Raw genomic sequence first — 20,312 nt, forward strand, 5'->3', positions numbered from 1 at the left:
TACAAAGTAGTTAAGCTCATAAAAGATTACAATATATCGATTACAAACGAAATATACTCTTGGAAGGAAAAGTAGCTCGTGTTAGGCACGGACATTTATAATAGTTTTACGGCATCATAACAAAAGGTTTGTGACGGCCCTTGAAACATGCACCAAGAACAAACATTGGAAAGATACTTCTCTCAGGTTTCTTAGGCAGCTTTCCTTTCCTCCTAAAAAGTAATAGTTTTAATGTGAAAGAAAACATAGACCGAGGACAACCCAAGTTAGGATATAAAAGACATAGATTAAAATGTGTATCAAATATATAAAATATATCTATATGACTTTGTTCATAAATGCGTGAAAAAAAATTACAGATTATTCTTCCCGAATAACCTAAATCAAATAATTAAATTATTACAAATTAGCAAAATGCGAAGTGAATGAATGCTCTTCATAATTACTTTCTACCGAACATTCTCTTGAATAGTGGCTTGTCATCCTTAGCCATTTCAGCTACATCGTAGTTTTCACCTCTTCTAGATGGAGGAACCCATTCAGCAGACTTCCATGGCAAGACACCTTCTTCCCACATAGTGTTAACTTCTTCCAAAGTTAAACCCTTAGTTTCTGGGACAAAGAAGAAAACGTAGAAGTAGGAGAAACACAAACAACCCATAAAGACGTAACCGTAGTAGAAATCGATAGCACCAGTGATAAATGGAGTGAAGAAACCAATTAGGAAACCCCATAGCCAGTTACAACCTTGAGTAATACTCATACACTTAGACTTGACTCTCAATGGGAAAGTTTCAGAGTTAACAACGAATGGAATTGGAGCCCAGGTGGTAGCGAAACAGAATAGGTAGAAACAGGTGAAACAAATCATACAATTACCAGCACCCTTGGAAGCTTCACCGTCTTTACCGTTTGGCCATAATCTAGTGACACCAACAGAAGCAAAGACAACCATACAGGAAGTCATGGTAGCAGCACCCCATAGTAAACAAGTACGACGACCATATCTTTCAACCAAGAAAATACCAACGAAGGTAGAGGCAAAGTTAACAATACCTAAGACAATGGAGGTCTCGAAAGAATCTTGCATACCGACGGATGTGAAAACAGTGGTACCATAGTAAAAGAAATAATTATCACCAGTCAATTGTTGTAGAGATTGGATCATAGAACCCATAATTAGACGTTGTAAAACCTTTGTTTTAGTTTGGAAAATTTCACCCCAAGAAGCGTTACCAGCTAACTTTTCAGCTTCAACACCTGCTTGTAGGGTTTCAAGTTCACCCAAAACAGCTGGATCATCGACAGAAACTTTGTTAGACATAGCGACAGAACGCTTGGCTTCATCAATTCTACCAACTTCAACCAAGAAACGTGGAGATTCTGGAACAAAAGTCATACCACCAATCATAAATAGAGCCCAGGCAAAACATAAACCTAATGGAACTCTCCATTGAACAGAGTTAGAGTAGTTCTTGGTACCGTAGTTAGTACAGTAACCTAAGAAAATACCAGCGGTAATCATCAATTGGTAACAGGAAACCAAAGTACCTCTCAAATGTTTTGGAGAAACTTCAGAAATCAACATCGGGGACAAAACAGCAATACCACCAACACCTAAACCAGAGATAATTCTACCGATGAAATATTGGTACCAAGCTTTAACGGAAGCAATTTGGATAATAATACCAATAACGTAAATGACAACAACAGTAATCAAACCGATCTTACGACCATAGATATCACCAAGTTTAGATAATATAATACCACCAACAGCACAACCAATGTTGAAGATAGAAACAATAAGACCCATTCTAACCTTAGATAAGTAATGCTTACCGTTACTATGATGTTGACCAAATCTTTGTAAGAAATCAGTTTGAGCAACAAAACCAGAAATGGTACCAGTATCCCAACCAAAGACAAAACCACCAAAAGCAATCATAACACACATAATAGAAACAGTGACGTAGGCAGAAGCTGGTTTCTTTGGAATTTCAGCAATAATTTGAGGATCTTCTTCAACGTATTCTTTCACGTCATCTCTGTCATCCTTATTGGAAGGAGTAGACATCCCAGAATTACTAATAGATTCCACAGGAGATAAATCCCCCACTGGAGTATTTTCGGCAGCTGTATCAGCTTGGTTTTCAAATTCTGACATAATGAAAGATATTTGTTTGATGATTTCTTATGAGATAAATCAAAAGAGAATAAGTAAAAGATCACAGATGAAAAAATTAATGTGGAGGTGAACATGTTGACTTATATACCATTTTTTTTCCCAAGTTTTAGTCAGTGCCTCGTATTTGAGTGACAAAGGAGAGGTTGTTGTTATTCTGTTTTGTGCTGACATTTGTTAGCGGCTCAAATCCTGGAAGAACTACTGCGGAACAACATTGCCCACATGGAAAAACTTGGGGGCGGGTTGATTTGGTAAGCCACAGAATATACCGTGCAAAATGGAGGAGGGGAAGATTGTTTTATCCGGGTTTTCGTTTCCTTTCCACAATAATGCGGTTCGGAAAATATGGGGCCCCATCGGAAAAAAGAAAAGAGCTGGAAAAAAAACTCGGGGAGAGAAGGAAAAACTTTGCAGAGACTCCCCCGCAGAGAGACTGGAAAAATAAAATAAACGGAACAACTGAAATATTACGGATTAAAAATCGCGGGCAGTACTCTTCTCCAGGGGATTCTAGGGGGAAATCGTGAATGCCTCGGTTGGGGAGTTCGGTACACAAGGGTATTGTGGTGGCCAGGTTAGTGCTCGTAGTAGTACAGAAATGCTGGTCGTCACCAGAAGTGCACCTGAAGACAAAAAACGCGAATTAATATCTCTAATCATACGTGAGGTACTCCACGTACGTATATGAGCACCCCCAGATTAATTCTTTCGAATAGCCAAAACTATCCTGGTTCAAATTAAAATGGGGAGCTTCTACTATTTGACGCGTTTCTAACTTTTTGGCGTTTAGGTTATTTGTTGGCATTCTTTTTCGATTCGTCTCGTAAAACTCAAATATATCCTGCACTATTTCTAATTCTTCTGAGTGTCTTGCGGTTGCTACAAAAGAAAATCTTAATTTAATGCTATGTACGGTTATTAAAATTGTGTTAATATGAGTCTTATGAATTCTGTTTTCTTGAGATCATTGTTTTTGGGAAGGACATTCTTTTTTTAAATGAGGATAAGAATGAATATATATAAGCTTGAAATGAAGGGTGTCCAGCAAGAGACTAGTGTAAGGGAGACTCGATTTATTCATTATCAAAGACAGGTCTTTAGTCATTATCTAATATCTAATCCAATTTTGTGTCTTGATTCAAAAAAAGATATCCACCTGATAGACAACTAAGGTTCCTTTTGCAAAAATATCGTTTTATATAAAGAATACTTTTTTTTCATAGCTCAAACAAGAAAAGGTTTTCTCACCTGTTTTTTTGATTTTCCACTTAAATGTTACACATCTGCTTTCTTAACTTTAAGACTTGATAACATGAAAAGCATAATTCCTGCTCTAATAATGAGCTTGTGTGATGGTAATTCTTAAAATCATTATTTTTTTTTCGTTTCAAGAACGCTTGAGCATATAAGCCCATTTCTTGAAGTGGTGTCACGTCCACAAAAATTTGCCTATGTTTAGCTTTTCGTTTATCTTCCAATTTACAGTTGTCCTTCTCTTGGGAATTCTCTAGGAACGGAGAATTATTGGAGTTTTGCCGAGATCTCAAGGCAAGCGATGTTTAGTGAAGGACAATGTCCTAGGACATTATTTTCAAATTATCCGAATTTTCCTATTTTGGATAATGACGCAGTCAAGATTTTCGGAAGAATTAGGGTTGGTAATAATTCTCCGTTTTTTTGTTTTTGCCACTTTTCGGTAAATTTAACCAAGCATTATGGTAATAGCAGTAATTACCGACCTGACCAAGGTCGAAACCACTTTCAAAGCACCCATCTTTGAGTACTTGTAATATATTTAGTTATTCTAGCTATGTTTGAATAAATATGTGTTTGAATTTCAGCCAGGCATCTGACTGACCTGAAGATTAGTGGGATGTCCTTGAAAAAACGAAAAACTCATTAACCTACAACACTATTTAATTAAACGGCATAGAGTAAATTATATATTATTAACCTAAATGAAATTTGGAGACTTAGATATTTTTAAAATTGACAACGTTAAAACTAAAAAGAAAATTATCCCTCAAAAAACCACTAACTTTAATTCCTATTCAGGATTTTCTTGTAGAATGGTCTAGTGTCTTGTTGTAGCGCATCTATATCATAATCCGCTGTTCTTTTTGAGGGTGGTACCCATGAACTAGACTTCCAAGGTAAAACACCTTCTTCGTACATTTCGTTAACTTCTTCCAAAGTTAATCCTTTAGTTTCAGGAACAAAGAAGAAAACGAAGAAGAAGGCAAACACCATGCACCCCATAAACACATATCCATAAGAAAAATTGATGGCACTGGTGATAAACGGGGTAAAGAAAGAGATTAAGAACCCCCAAATCCAATTACAGGCTGAAGCTATAGACATTGCTTTACCTCTCACTCTTAAGGGATAAGTCTCTGACGTAACAACATAGGCGATTGGAGCCCAGGTTGTTGCAAAACAGAAGATAAAGAAACAAGCAAAAACAATCATACAGTTACCAGCACCCTTTGAAGTTGGATTATTCATACCATTTGGATGTAATCTTGTAACACCGACTGAGGCGTATACAACGTAACAGCACACCATACCAACACAACCCCATAGCAAACATAAACGACGACCATAATGATCTACAAAATATAAAGCAAAAAAAGTGGAAACAAAATTAACCACACCTAATACTATTGCAGTTTCGAAAGAGTCACTTAATCCAACTGCTTGGAAAATTGTAGTACCATAGTAGAAAAAGTAATTAGCACCAGTTAATTGTTGTAATGATTGAATCATCATACCCATAATGGTTCTCCTTAACATGGCAGGTTTACCAGTAACCAATTCCCCCCATGAGGCGTTTCCGGCCAATCTTTCTGCTTCAACTGAAGATTCATACTTTTCCAATTCTAATTGAACTAGTGGAGAATCTTCTGAAACTTTGTTAACCCTTGCCAAACCTCTTCTTGCTTCTGCAATTTTTCCCACTTCTACTAGATAACGTGGAGATTCAGGAACCAAAGTCATACCACTAATCATGAATAACGCCCAAGCAAAACATAACCCTAGCGGAACTCTCCATTGAACAGAGTTAGAATAATTCTTGGTACCAAAATTGGTACAGTAACCTAAGAAAATACCTAATGTAATCATCAATTGGTAGCATGAAACCATAGTTCCTCTCAGTTTTTTGGGAGCAACTTCTGAAATCAACATAGGTGCAAGGACAGTGATACCACCTACACCCAATCCGGAAATAATTCTTCCAATAAAATATTGGTACCATTTATTGAATGATGTAATCTGGATAAGAATACCGACGATATATATACCAATCACTGTGATTAATCCTAATCTACGTCCCCACATATCACCAGTTTTTGATAAAGTAATACCTCCTATTGCGGCACCAATATTAAAGATAGATACTATTAGTCCAGTTCTCACTGTACTCAAGTAATGAGTTCCATTGGCTCTTGTTTGACCGAATCGTCTTATAAAATCGGTTTGACGAATGAAACCAGAGATTGTACCGGTATCCCAACCAAAGATGAAACCACCAAAAGACACCATGATACAACAGAGACAAACAAAGAATAAATCTTTTCTTGGTTTTGATTCCAGCTGAGAATCAGCTTCCTTTTGTAACTCAGACATTTGATCTTCTTTGGTAGTGAAACTATTTGAAGTACCTTGACTTCTTGGTACGGATGATCCCTGCGTAATGGGTATTGTCTGGGCATCTGTTTTCTCATTTATCGAGAACGAATTATTTAAAGATGGCCCATCTTCCACATTCTGCTCGCCTGTTGTAGCTTGACCTGGAGTAGGATTATTTGTAGACATTATTGTTAATATTAGTTTATTAGTATCCTACTGCTAAAAGTTTTTATTAATGCTTGAGTATTTGGTGCTGTTATAAGAAGTTTCCAAGAGCAGTTTCAATATTTGTAAAAGAGAGTATTATTTATAAAGGGGGAACCCGGAGGCTTGAAAACTAATGGTCAAGGTGAAGTTAAAGAGGGAAAAAGAAAGTAATCCAATGATCCTTATTTTGACCCTTGAAGAAAGAATGGCTTTAACAAAACACGAAGGCTGTTGAGGTTTTAAGGGGAAGGGTCTTTGATGTAAAGCGGAGTCGGTCACACTTGTTTATTGGATAGTATATGGAAAACAATATGGATAGCAAATAATACATGGTTATATTCAATGGTGAAATTTTTGGACGTATCATTATCTGTCATAATTCTCCGGCACGGCGCTTCCCTGTAAAAGTCCCCTAAAAGCGATTACGTAACTGATTTATTGCGATTAAAATCTAAATAGATAAATTCGAGAAAGAAGAACGTTTATTTGTTTTTTTGTAAATATAATATAGATTAGAAATATAAGTGTTTTTTTAATGCTTTTTGGTTTCAAAACTGGTAAGAATAAGTCAATATAATGGCTGAAAACGAACTAAAAATATGTTAGCGTTATTACACAGTATCCATAACCGTTTGTTATAAGTCTTTTAATACGGGTAACCGTTGGTTGGCCACCTTCGGAGGGACACGATCCGATCGATCACCGGACGTGTCAGACCACTTAGTATGCAAGTAGGGGGTTGCATTGTATTGGACACTATGTCATATGCTAACGTATATAAGCTACCATGTTGAGACGTCTTTGACTGCTGGACCCTTTGGGTATTTATTTATATTAATATATATTACTTACGTAATATAACGAAGAATACTTTGAATTAAAGGATTACTCTTAACAAAATATTGCAGCCAGAAAAAAAATAAAAAGAGGTTTTAAAGAAATAGTATTATTTTCCTCTTGAAGATTTGAAAACCTTAAAGAACCCTCTAAAAGCCCCCTTTTTCCTTTTATTTGCATGTTTGTCTCCAAGAAGGGTTGTCGTGGCTGTGTCACCCTCAGATTCATCATCAGATGACGAATTATATCCATTGTCAATAAATGTCATTGTTGCTAATTCTGGTCCTAATGGTCTGTGGGAAAAGCTTTGCCCTTCAATGGAGCCGAAAGGAGTCATGTCAGTATTAAGTGAACCACCCCCACTAATGGTTCCACTAACAGTTCTACTTCCAAAATAGTCATAAAAAACAACGTTACTACCCTTATTTTTATCATATACTTCCTCCTCGTCATTGATATTATCCCTACCAAATATTTCATCTAAGGGAGACTTAATCATAGTGGCACCACTAAGTGAATTATTGGGTCCGTTGGGTTGGAAAGCTTCAATCGGTGCCGATCTTCTGTTTCGGTTGTTGTATGGCATACACGCTTCAAAAGGACCGTCATGATGAAACGCACCACCGTATACAGCAGATAAATCCAATTTATCGATCATATCCATATTCACAGGATTTGAAAAAGTGTTTTTTGTATAAACTGTTAATTTCTCTGTTTTTGTCTTTTGTTCACTTTGGTCACAAAATGATGAGGTCGATGAGCTTTTGAAAGCATCATCGACAAAAGGATTAAACATTTCTTGTTTCTTAGTAATACCCTTTCAGTGATGTCCAACTTTCTTAAGAGTTGAAAAATCAATCTGTAAGCGAATAGTCTTATCTATGTCTCTTGTTAGCTTTTCTTTCCTCGATTAATTCCATCTTGACCTTTTTCTTCTGACATTGACAGCGCTTTTGTTATTGTCTTGAAGATGGACGCGCTTACCATTACCCGTTGAAGAAATTGCCCACTTCGGTTCACTCGTTATGGGTAAGTTCCTATGTCATACATTATTCGTTTTAATATCTTTAAATATATATTCTATATAAAGGTAATTTTTTCATCATATCGTGATATATTTTCTAAAATTGTACAAATTTTTGATGTGTCATATCATTACTTCCTTTGGATGACGTGGAAATTTTAACAAAATCTTCTTTCCTCAATTTTTCTTGAATATTTTTATGCAAATTAACAAAGTATTGGTCAAAAGAATCAACCATTTCCATAGTCTTATCTTCAACACATAACCCATTCATCACATCATTGAAATATTGATCCACATTTGGTCTTAGAAGAAGAATTGGCAATGAGGTCTTACCCACAATTTGGGACCAATTTTTTAATACATTAAATGCTTTTTGATTAATGTCTGTACCAGTTTCTGGCAAAGAATTTCCAAATAATGAAATTTGAGCTATATTTAGATCAGGGTTAATACCTAAAAGATCCTGTAACAACATCTTATTTGTATTTGCATCAATCCACAAGTAAACCACTTCACCTTGGAAAATAAAATAACAACCACCTTGCATTATATGGGCACGAGATGCTCTAACGGCTACATTCTCCATGGTCGTGTCGCGAACTTGTAACAATTTGGAATTAGTGTCATAAAAGAGTAAATCATCTTCTTCTAGTAGAACATGGAATGGAACAAACTGTGGATACAATTTATATGATAATTGTGCACTGTTAAACATTGTGTATTTTAATAAATCATAAACACGATCATTACCACGTGAGCTTCGGGTATTATTTTTCATTAACTCACTCTTTTCAAAGGCTAATAGATAGGTAGGTAGTGTCTTTAAGGCATCAGGTAAAACCAATTGCGATGAAGAATTACCACTAACTAGTGCTCTGTATTGAGTCAAAATATCACTAACCTTTTCATCAATTAGTTTTCTAATTTTCTTGAAATCACAATCGCCTAATGTTCTTATAATATCTTTAATCATGATTCTTAATATAGAGTTTTGGTTAACAAACTTGAAAACTTCACGAACATTATTTGACACAGCCCCTGTGGTATTGATGGAACGAACTTTCCTTACACCATTATGATCTGTATATAATAAGGCGGTTTGGAAATGCATATCTTCCCCAGTTTTCAATTTTTCATCGTATTTGAACAAGACATCCAAAGTGGTATCCTTTGTCAATACAGGAATTACTGGATCACGATCTGAATAATCCACTGATGCAGAATAGTATTGATCTACGGATAGCCCAGCAGAGCAACGCACTTTCAATATAGCTTGATAACCTACAATATTGGAAATATTTTGAACCATGTCATTTATGAAAGTTGCTGACTGTAAATCTGGTTTGAAATGAGGATAATATTTCAAGAGACCATTAGTCATCTCCACTGGGTGGGCGACACTTATCATATCGACAAATCCTCCGGATGTAACGTATAAATCCAAAGAGATATACGATGCAACAAATGATTTAGCCAATTTGCTATAAAATTCATTGTCACATTTCAAATGGCGCTTAGTGGCGTCATCCTTTCTTAAGGATAAGTTCCCGTTACCCACATTTGGTAAAGAATTCAAAGAACAAACAATTTTACCACCCTGGCCCTCAGTGACAGTATCAATGGCCAATTTGGCAGCTTGTAAGGCAGATCCGTAACATGTCTCAGGGACATGAAAATATTTGGCGTTTCTAATAAAATTGGAAATTCTTTCTAACGTATCGTTGATAATAAACATGGATTCGCTAGGTTTAACGAACAACCCATCATGGAAAGGTAAGAAGACGTCATCAATTTCACTAACGACGAATTCTTGAGCTGATTCTGATCTCAAACTGTAAAATCTAATATTTTTATCGTAAGTGATAATGGCGACTTTACAATTTGGCTGATGTTCAGAAATATATTCAATGGATGATCTTACACCTTCAATTGCAGCAAAGGAACTACCATTTTCATTTGCCATTAAACTCACATCAATGACGAACACATAATGTAAGGGTAATGATGGTTTTTTGGCATTGACGTTATAAACAGCAGGTGCTAAGAAGTCAACGCAACCTTTGGTCAGTTCCAATTGGGAGGAGACTTCCCCGTTAGTACCATTCATGCTCATACTAGCATCTTCCGGATTCACTTGCATTTTTATCTTACAAATGTTACAAATAACATTGGAATCATACGTAAAGTTGAATTTTGGATTTACATATGCACGACAACGTCTACAACGCAAGGGTGGTTTAATCTCTTCACCACTATCCATACTTGTTGAGCCAATAATTGGTATCTCTACATCATCAGGGATTAATGTAGCAAACGGTTGGATTGTTAAACCTAATGGTAGTTTAGTGGCGGATCTTAAATGTTCCTCTTCTGGAATGTTATACATGGATAAGCTCATTAAACGTGGATCGCATGAACCTTGATCAGTGCAATAGAACTGAGTGGTAGGCAAAGGTGGTACAGAATTCAAAGATGTCTGGAATACTTGAGAAAGGTATTGATTTTGTTCCTCCCATCTTTGAGTAGAGACAATATGGGATGTTGTTTGAGCAGGCGCAGAAAGTTGAGGAGACATTTGAAGGTATGGCGAGGCCATACCTCCAACAGAAGGAGATTGACCACCCATTAGTTGATCTTGTGGTTGCTGTGAATTGAAAGTAGGAGCCCCCATCAAAGAACTCATGGGATCCGCCTTAGATATGCTAACTTGCCTTGGAGTAAACGATTGTGGTGCAGTCTCTGAGATAGGCCCGAATGGGCCAAAGGAACCATTTGATAGTGGAACTCCAGGAGAGGCAGATCCACTTGAATTTGGAGCGAAATTGTGATATGCTCTATGAGGTCTTCTATGTTTCTTACCTGTAGTTGGAGCCTCACCAGTGGTAGTGGCTGGTGGACCCAAGGATAAGCTGGACAAACTAGCCTGAAGATTGTTCTGGGACATGGTTTCTGTTGAAGAGCTCTTGATCCTTGAATGTGTCGAGTCCTGGTGGCACTTGGGTATTCCTGATCCAGACGTTGTAGTTGATCTATGTTTTTTCTTCGAACGTGTTATTTTTATTTTTCATTGTCATTGATCTTTTGGCGGTGTCATGAACGAGAATGACAGTAATGGATGGTTACTCGTAAAATAGAATTGTGAGCAGTTGAAGGGTAGTAAGGCATGATATTCCAGTTTTGCTTATTTGGGGTGTCGACGACAAAGAAGTTGGTTTATTAAAATGTCAAAATTCAATTGTTGTTTCTCTTACATGAGCTTGTGAATAGTAGCTCGTGTAGTACTAAGAATCCATAGAAGATGTTCGATAATAGAGTGAAGGAAATTCAATGAGGTCGTGAATATCAAGTGACAGATACCATTATTTTCCAATCATTCATTCTTTAAAGTACAAGAGCAAGTTTAAGAGTTTTATTGATCTGGTTTTAAAAAATTATACAGACTTTTCTCTAATCTACAAAAAATACTCCTAGATGGTTTCACACCATTTTTAATCCAAACACCATAGGAACCCATCATGTTTGCCATCATTATATCTGTGAATAATCTATCTCCTACCACAGCAATTTCATTAGGAGCTTCAACAATTTTGTTCTTGTAAAAGTACTGTAATATTTCATCTTTACAGCCAGGCTTCTTTGTAGAATGTCTAAGGACACTCACTCCAGTACGGTCCTCTAACAGTTTGGCTTGCTTGTAATCTAAGTCATCACTCGACCCAGCACTGTTACTAACGATGAGGATCGCATTGTCAGGATATCGCTTCTTCAACTCTTCCCAATGTTTCTCATAGGCAGGCCATATCTTATCATCATGGGGGAAAGAGATGCAATTGTCCTTATCGACTACAATGGCCTTTATGGATGTATTTATCGGTATCGGAAGGTTTTGGAAAGTGGGGATCGTTAACTGTGGTAGACAAAGTTTCGGATTGTAAAATAATTTGAAAACGTTTAAAGTTGCACTGATATTCATCTTCTTCCTTATTAAATCAATGCCCATTAGGACTAATAATGCTGATACTTCTATATAGCCAAGCAATCTATCTATTATTACATAACTAAGACTAAATCCGGTTCGTTCACTACATCTAATAATCTTATAAATGGTCTTACCCGGTATCAACAAGAAGACTTTTCTGATTTATCCTCTTCCTTAGTTATAGCAGGTTTCTCATCTTGTTTCTCTGATTCCTTTATGGATTTAGATTTAGATTTAGATTTCACTGTGACTTTCTTTGGATTGGCATCCTTCCGATGGAATATAAACTCAAATAGGATAAAACCAACCAATGTAGTCACTATAAGTTGCAAAAGCGTATAATTCTCCTCCACGAAATCGCTATCAAAGATTGATATGTATTTTGAACTCATCTCTTTAAACTTGGGCCTTGGTTCATTAAACGAAGGATTTATCTCGGATTTCCTGTCATTCTTCTCCACTTTATTTTTATTCCTAAACACTTCCGGGAATATTTCAATGGGGATCACCGATTCAGAGGGATCAACCATATGTGGTTCCAGGGAAGTATATATGACACTTATCTGAGGTGATGGGATTTGCGCCAGGACATATCTTAAGAATTTGTCGTATGATTCAATGGCAAATTCACGATCTTTCGACGAATTCTCAGGCAGGGCAGGGAAATCAATGCGAAGTATTCTGCTATTGACATCAATATAGGGTTCAAAATCATCCGTTTCATTGCCTCTAATCTTAATAATTTCATCTATATGACATGTGTCTTGCACGTACGTTATTAAATCATCAAATGTATCTGAAGGTAACAGGTCTACCTTTTCAAATTTAATGGCACTGGAACTTTCGAAGATGTATCGTTGCAAGAATATGAAGTTTTTCTTATAGTAAAAGAAATCGAGTTTCCTGATACCTGGTTGATTGACGAAAACATATGCCTTCGAAGTGCAATGGTTAATATGTTCCTTCACAATGCTGTTAAAATCCGAAACAGGTAAACTCAGGGCAAAATCGTACGCCTCTTGATGTTGTAATAATTCAGGTGATCTTCTTTATTGTTAGTATAAGTCCAATGGCAGAAGTTCCATCAGGGCGAAGATATTAATCACATACAGTCTGTGCGAGAATAGGATTGCTGGGACATTATTTTGGTTTTTTAAAGTTTTAGCAGCCAACACATATGAACACAGATATAGACTTATAATATTCAGTATCCTCCACATAGTATAATATATCCGAATGGGTAGTTTCGAGGGTGTGGTATTGATGTATGTTAGTTAATGCTCGTTTTTTAAGACAAGCCGGTCTTTTTTCATGTAAGGCTTTTGACATAAAATGCTGACATTGCGATGATAAAGGTCAAAGTATCTGAATTCCCCCTCTTGGAGGTCATCTGGGACCCATTTCCACTTTATATATTCACGAGATACATGTGTAGTCTCTTGATCTGTTGTTTCCTTCGTATTTGTAGACAGATCGCTATATACGAGGTGGAAGGAAATCGCCGTTTTCACCAATGCGATCTAAAATTATAAACAATGGCTATGAAGATTGTTACGTTAAAGATATTAGGTATCTTCCCATCAGAGGCAAAGGAACTTAGGCTCAAAGATTTATTCGGCGAGAGAGATTCTATTGGTAAATTCCATTGCTTTAATTCTGAAAATTGCTATTGCTTTCATTAGTGCGAACATTGGATCAGAACAAACGATTCCAAATAAGAAGAGGCTAAGCTGTTGAACTAATAGGTATGAAAAGATCAGGATCAACCTCGACGTCGGGGCCTATAACAAATGGGAAACCAAGGGCTTCTTCATTACCCAAGAAACAAACTTCAGATCAAGATGTGAATTCCATGTTTAGAAGGACAGAAGTAATTGGTAGAGGTAAGTTTGGGATAGTCTATAAGGGTTACCATGTACGAACAAAACAGATTTACGCCATTAAAGTTCTTAATTTGGATTCGGATGAGGATGAAGTGGAAGACGTCCAACGAGAAGTTCAATTTTTGTCATCTTTGAAGCAAATACCCAACATTACACGTTACTACGGATCTTATCTAAAGGACACTAGTCTGTGGATCATTATGGAGTATTGTGCTGGTGGATCCTTGAGATCGTTACTACGGCCAGGAAAGATTGATGAAAAATACATTGGAGTTATCATGAGAGAGCTTCTAGTCGCATTAAAGTATATTCATAAGGATAACGTCATCCATCGTGATATAAAGGCAGCTAACGTTCTAATTACAAATGAAGGGTCTGTTAAGTTATGTGATTTCGGTGTTGCAGCTCAACTAAATCAATCCACTTTAAGACGACAAACAATGGCAGGTACTCCATATTGGATGGCACCTGAAGTGATCATGGAAGGTGTCTATTATGACACTAAAGTTGATATATGGTCTCTAGGTATAACAGCATATGAAATAGCCACGGGTAATCCACCGTACTGCGAAGTGGAAGCATTGAGAGCTATGCAACTAATAACGAAATCTAAACCACCAAGGTTAGAAAGCAGAAGTTACACTCCACTGCTGAAAGAATTTATTGCATTATGTTTGGATGAAGATCCAAAGGAAAGATTATCAGCAGAGGAGTTATCGAAGACCAAATTTATTAAAGCACATAAACTTACACCCGTGTCCATTTTAAAGGAATTGATTTCACGATATCTATTGTTTAGAGATAGAAATAAGGCCTCATCTAAAGAAGAAGATGGAATGGTTGCCGAAGGTAATAGAAATATCGATCATGTGCAAGAGAAGGAAGAAAACGGTCCAGATAATAATGGTGAGAAGAGTCATCCTGTAACAACAACAGATGAGCATACAGAGAATGTTGGACAAGAAAATATAGATGTCAAGTGGGATTTTGATTCTTTAAGTTCAAGCGAGTATATTATTGAAAATAATATAAATATTGACGCAATTCCAGAAGAATCAACCATGGATTGGACCACGGAACAACAAGAGCAGTTTAATTACGCTTATCCAGAGGAAGATCAGTATTATTATCACCCCACAAACAATAATATAAAGACTTTGTACCAAAGTACGACAATGGGGAAGAACCATCCAAGTACTGTCTATCATAATTCAACTTTAAACGCTCCCATGAATTCAACTGCAAATTTCAATACAAAGATGATGATGGGGACTGGAACAACTGGAACACACACGAATGCTGGTAATGTTAATACTGGAACACATAATACGGCAATGGCTACTAAGAGGACAGAAACAAGGGCACCCAAACAATTATTAGAACTCTTCGAGGAGAATGATGTAATTAATGAAGAAAATGAACACAGTGCCGATATTATGAGAATCAATAATATCAGTTCCGGACCACCGCCATCACTGGAACAATCTTTATCATCGTCTGTGGTTGATGGTTCTTCTGGAACACGTCCACATCAAACCCTCATGAATGCGAACGCCTACTATAGCCAAAGTACATCTGTTCTACCGACACTGCAAACAAAATTCAATAAACCACATAAGGGACCCATCAGTGCAATTACTACCGCACCCACCTCCATTGAAATTGAAATCCCAGAAGAACTACCAGTGAGTTCGGCTCTGACTCCTAACCCTCCAGATGACGATAACTCATCTACAAAACCAAGATCCTCCACAGTTTCCGTGATCCCTCATCCCTATCAACAGCCACCCGGTTTATCAAGAAGATTGACTGTCAGTGACAGTGCAAACAATACTGAAGTGTCAGTCAACACTTCGAATATGAATAAGATAGTAGGTGAAGATGGGAGTATTTATTCTACATCATCGGTTCCTACAACAATATCAGCAGTGGCTGCTGGTAAAATACATCATCGAACTCCATCTCCCTCAAGAATATTGGTCAATAATGGTGTCTCACCGGTTAGGAAAGTAGCCATATCACCTACTGGTAGCGGATCTTCTTTGATCAAGAACGTGATTACAGCAGCATCGAACCTAGGTCCACCACCCATCATGAAGCCTATTAGTATGGAAGATACAAAGGATCCCTTATTACAGCCCTTAAACGCCAACATGTCAAAGAATAATAATAACGGGCACCAAATGGGATCATCTACAAATACAACTACCGCCACCAAGGAGACGAGTCGTGTTAATGGTGATTTTAAGAAAAATAATCCAAATTTAAAGTTGCAAATGCCATTACCAACTACGCATCTACGAAACAAACTGTTGGATTCCAATCCTGGCTCAGCAACATCAGCACCTATTACAATACCTAACATTTCCACAAATCTAACTACTCAATTGAACGAGAATATTAATCAATTTGGATTTAATACGAGCAGTGTCTCTAATGTACCGGTATCCATGACACCAATCAGTGAGAAAAATATAGATTTCGGGGCCAGGTTGAAGAGAAGCCAAAGTACGTCTAATAGAAAGGCATCCAATTCATTTGGGGATCATTCAACAACCTCTAATGGTATTGCATCAACTGTCAACAATGTTGCTGCAGCGGAGTCGGTTGCACCAAACGGAACTCCTTTACAAACAATCGCATCATCTGCTTCTATTGCTACATACAATTCCATGGTGTCCGGTGGGTCAACCTCTAACAAGATGCATCCACCTCCAAACTTGCTAGACATGAGTATATTTCAGGACATGGACTTCAATAACCTTGGCAGCGGCAAACATATAGACAAGAAGCCACAAATGCTATCTGAACTGGAGAACCTGCTACGGATGTTTGAAGAGGGTTTACCTGCGATAGAAGCGGCTTTGGAGAAGCAGTTGATCACCACTCCCGGAGGCGCAGAGGACCATTGACCCTGCAGAGCCCTTACATTAACATTATATATTCCGTCGACCACCACTGCCCCTATAGGCCATAGACATGTACGTACGTACCTATATAGATAGACAGATACAACACAGAATCCGTCTTGATTAGTTGTTTGTGTTGCTTGATGGACCCTTCTTCTTCCACGGAACTTGCCGTGGCGGGTTTTTCCCTTTTCGTCGAGTTTTTCAAATACTATAACTGGAGTGGAAAATATAAACATAGCATATGGGAAGTTACAAGCCCGGTTATTGAAACAAACGCAGTCTTGACTCCTATCCAGTTACCTGTGTATTAGCTGCTTTACCTGTGTGTTGTTTGAAATAGCCTTTATTTGGTACTCATTCTCGCTTTGTTATATGTATTTGACGATAAACTTTACATTTGATGACAACCATTGAAGATTCTACAATGAACAAGGAGTTCGAGGAATTACACATATCGAAAAGACTCCCCGCTATACCGTCTGCTTCCAACGCCAAACCAGTGCATCGAGATAGTTTGACTGTAAATAAGAGTCAAGTCGGTCTCGGGCTAGGAAGGAGACCCAGCGATAATTTATTAAGAAGTTTTGCTCATGAGGAGAGGATTCCTAATGAGACTACCAGTTTTAATCCAGATGAATTTTCACCACCAAGAGGCAAATTAATTGATAGACCTGTCTCGAATGATTCAATTGGTACCAGATCAAGCGGATTGTTTTCTTCACCTTCCTCAGATCTGAATTCTGGTAGTTCATCTATCGAAAATGAAATTGGTGAGGAAGCCCTCCCTGATGAAAATGACGAATCTCTAGACTCTATAGAAAATGTGCCAGCAACGAGGGATCCACGAGATTTTATTATAAGTTCGAAGAGTAAACAAACTTTCAATGATATGGTGACACCGTCCAAGACTTTTTTCCGTAATGGAACTAAAGCCAAGTCTCAAGTATGTGTTGTTCCACAAGGTAGTTTGCCAATGAGAACGCTTCAAAATAGTAATAATGGGAACTTGGTATCTAACGCACCCAAGATGCTGCCTAATCAAAGACTATATAAGCATGCCAATAGTACGTCAGCCATCCTGGCAAATAAAGTCCCATTGACACCTTCTCAGCGTTATAGGTTACGCAGAGAACAAAATGAGAAATCCATCAGAAGTACAATAAGGAAGAAGGAAAAGTACTATGATCAACAAGACCAAGTGATAGAATTACAAGATGGTGATATTGACGACTCATTAGTTTGGGATATCCCAATGGCATCATTCTTAACCACGTCATTCTTAACCAAATCCAATAACACAAGTTTTTCTCAGTCTCCTGCCCTGAGACAATCGCCATTATTAGCACCTCCTAACGCACCATTCCAGTCGGGGAAACAGAGAACTAACTCACCTACACATAATTGTCGTGCTAATTCTAATCCTCCTGTACTAGATTATAAGGAAATGCCCACATCACCAATCCCTGGTATCAACAAAGTTTCTGATCTACAATATATGCAAGACACATCGATGAACTTATCATCAGTTTATTTACATTCTACTAATACAATCTCTAAAAGTAAATTATTGGAACGGACAGAATCAGCAGAATGTTTACCACTTGAATTTAAAGAAGCTAGTGAGAGAGGAATGGAAGATCTTCTCCTTGTTTCAGAAGATAAATTGGGTGTCGTGAGTCATTCCAGACCGAGTTGGTTACCACCAAAGGATTCTAAGGAGAGAAAGTTACATGAGAGGGAAATTAGTAAGAGTATGAGTATAGCCTCCATTGAGCAATTGGATAGAAATAAAGAACGGGAGGAGAGATTGATTCGAGATGAAACAAATAGACAGAAGTATGTTTTATTATTAGAAAGAGACATTACAAGAAATTCCTCATTGCAAAGTTGTAAGAAAGTCATATGGGAGACAGCTTTTGGTGATGACACTAGACGTTCAGCATATGATGAAATTCTTCAAAGTAAGACTGGTCTTGTCACGGAGAAATACATTGAATCGTTTGATGGTCTAATGAAGACATTGAAGGAGATGGATTTCATTGAAGGTAAAACTGTTGAATTAAAGGCATTAATAAAAAAGGCTATCGAAACGAAGATTAGCGGTAGAAGTGGAATGTCATCTGATTTACTTTTAATGTTGCAATTAAAATCAATTTCACATGAAGGGTTACTTCCTGGTGATGAACTTCTATTCCATCATTTGTTGTTATGTAAATCCTTTACCTCGTTGAAACAAGTTTGGGAAATGGTTAACTTAATTCAATTAACATGTTTCAATGATGCATGCAAGGAAAAATATGATTCAAATATCATAGATCCTCGTGGTGTAGTCGCGCATTATCTTCTTAAGGACCCTGAATTTCAAAAGGAATTCACCTCTTCGTGTTTAAATTATCCCACCATTTGGAATGTCCTTGAGCGTGTGGATCATTCTCTTTTCATGTGGATTTTGGATGCTATTGTTGTTGCTAATAATCAATGTTTTTCTAAACATCCTGTGAAACAGAATGACTATCAGGATAAGGATTGGGACTATTACAGATCAAAGAAAGTTGTGGTTAATTATAAAATCATTGCATCATTAATTTTGAATGTATTATTAAATTATCATTTTGGGTTCAACGATTTACAACAGCTATCCAGTGTGGATGATGAAAAATTTTGCATTCCTATACCATTTGATGATTTATTAGATATGGAAGCTGTGAATGGAGTATTTATGAAGAAATGGCAGCATTATTATAACAAATTTTAAGGACAATAGTGGTAATGGGACTGGATCCTATTCAACTTAATATCATATATAATTTACACGTCATATATCTAACAAGCATAATTAAATATCTAGGCTAATGTCATAGTTATTTCCAATGAATGATTTTAATTTCTAAACCATTGTCAAAAGTATGCGCATAGAAATTTTGCGACTTTTCTTGAACGTTAAATACACAATTGAAGAAAAAAATACCTACCACTTTTTATAGTGTTATCCCTCTTCCAAGTTTAGGCACCCAACGGAAGCTTTTTTATTTTATTTACTTCAAGAATATGTTACAAAGAATTAAATTTTTTTTAATTCAATCAAGAAATCTACAAATATTAGAAACAAAATAAATAAAAAAAAAACTTACCTCGTTTTGGCCTGAAATCCTGGAAACAGAGATGATCAACTAGTGATCCGGCTTAATAAGTGAATGGTATCTATTCAGTTGCTGTGAAGCGACTGATGTCCTCCCCCATTTATGAGGGATGAATAGAATATAGATACTATAGAACTATATAATTGTTCGAGAACGTCTTCTCTTATATATAAAATTTCTATAGCATATCGCATTGTATGAAACGACTGCGTTCCAATCTATTAATCCTTTCAACATACCACTCACAATGTGATATCTGTGGTTAGTGGTCTCGTGAAGAATTTACCAAAGTTCTGTTCTATATTTTTTATTGATAAAAACCTGACTTAAGATCTACCACCCGAAGCGGCTTTGTAAATGATATCGAGTCAGTGAAAAATTCATAGTTGATGGCCAATATAGATATTTGATGGGAAATGCATCGTGTATGTAGCCATACTCGGTTATTGTAATTCATATTTGGAATTGTTAGCGCCGATGATGAATCCATTTTGTGAATATTTTGCTTATTT

At 36.9% G+C, this 20,312-nt stretch overlaps 8 protein-coding genes across 8 annotated transcripts; 2 read left to right on the forward strand and 6 right to left on the reverse strand.

Annotated features, from left to right (window-relative positions):
* Nucleotides 1-442: 442 nt before the first annotated feature.
* NCAS0H01880 (sugar porter family MFS transporter) lies at nucleotides 443-2,164 on the reverse strand (the record flags this gene model as incomplete). The annotated part of the gene is made up of 1 exon (XM_003677798.1): nucleotides 443-2,164. The coding sequence occupies one exon, from the start codon at nucleotides 2,162-2,164 to the stop codon at nucleotides 443-445; it is 1,722 nt and encodes a 573-aa protein (XP_003677846.1).
* A 2,061-nt stretch (nucleotides 2,165-4,225) lies between these two features.
* HXT5 (hexose transporter HXT5) lies at nucleotides 4,226-6,001 on the reverse strand (the record flags this gene model as incomplete). Its single annotated transcript, XM_003677799.1, has 1 exon — nucleotides 4,226-6,001. The coding sequence occupies one exon, from the start codon at nucleotides 5,999-6,001 to the stop codon at nucleotides 4,226-4,228; it is 1,776 nt and encodes a 591-aa protein (XP_003677847.1).
* Nucleotides 6,002-6,968: 967 nt separating this feature from the next.
* PAL2 (Pal2p) lies at nucleotides 6,969-7,655 on the reverse strand (the record flags this gene model as incomplete). The annotated part of the gene is made up of 1 exon (XM_003677800.1): nucleotides 6,969-7,655. One exon carries the CDS (start codon nucleotides 7,653-7,655, stop codon nucleotides 6,969-6,971), a length of 687 nt encoding a protein of 228 aa, XP_003677848.1.
* A 325-nt stretch (nucleotides 7,656-7,980) lies between these two features.
* Nucleotides 7,981-10,830, reverse strand: SFB3 (Sfb3p; the record flags this gene model as incomplete). Its single annotated transcript, XM_003677801.1, has 1 exon — nucleotides 7,981-10,830. The coding sequence occupies one exon, from the start codon at nucleotides 10,828-10,830 to the stop codon at nucleotides 7,981-7,983; it is 2,850 nt and encodes a 949-aa protein (XP_003677849.1).
* A 465-nt stretch (nucleotides 10,831-11,295) lies between these two features.
* On the reverse strand, nucleotides 11,296-11,859 carry GEP4 (phosphatidylglycerophosphatase; the record flags this gene model as incomplete). Its single annotated transcript, XM_003677802.1, has 1 exon — nucleotides 11,296-11,859. The coding sequence occupies one exon, from the start codon at nucleotides 11,857-11,859 to the stop codon at nucleotides 11,296-11,298; it is 564 nt and encodes a 187-aa protein (XP_003677850.1).
* A 146-nt stretch (nucleotides 11,860-12,005) lies between these two features.
* Nucleotides 12,006-13,085, reverse strand: BIG1 (Big1p; the record flags this gene model as incomplete). Its single annotated transcript, XM_003677803.1, has 2 exons — nucleotides 12,006-12,912; nucleotides 12,976-13,085. The coding sequence occupies 2 exons, from the start codon at nucleotides 13,083-13,085 to the stop codon at nucleotides 12,006-12,008; spliced, it is 1,017 nt and encodes a 338-aa protein (XP_003677851.1).
* Nucleotides 13,086-13,612: 527 nt separating this feature from the next.
* On the forward strand, nucleotides 13,613-16,660 carry KIC1 (putative serine/threonine protein kinase KIC1; the record flags this gene model as incomplete). Its single annotated transcript, XM_003677804.1, has 1 exon — nucleotides 13,613-16,660. The coding sequence occupies one exon, from the start codon at nucleotides 13,613-13,615 to the stop codon at nucleotides 16,658-16,660; it is 3,048 nt and encodes a 1,015-aa protein (XP_003677852.1).
* Nucleotides 16,661-17,060: 400 nt separating this feature from the next.
* On the forward strand, nucleotides 17,061-19,415 carry NCAS0H01950 (uncharacterized protein; the record flags this gene model as incomplete). The annotated part of the gene is made up of 1 exon (XM_003677805.1): nucleotides 17,061-19,415. One exon carries the CDS (start codon nucleotides 17,061-17,063, stop codon nucleotides 19,413-19,415), a length of 2,355 nt encoding a protein of 784 aa, XP_003677853.1.
* Between the last annotated feature and the right edge of the window lie 897 nt (nucleotides 19,416-20,312).

This window comes from Naumovozyma castellii, chromosome 8 (assembly GCF_000237345.1).
Source record: "Naumovozyma castellii chromosome 8, complete genome".
Taxonomy (NCBI): Eukaryota; Fungi; Ascomycota; class Saccharomycetes; order Saccharomycetales; family Saccharomycetaceae; genus Naumovozyma; species Naumovozyma castellii.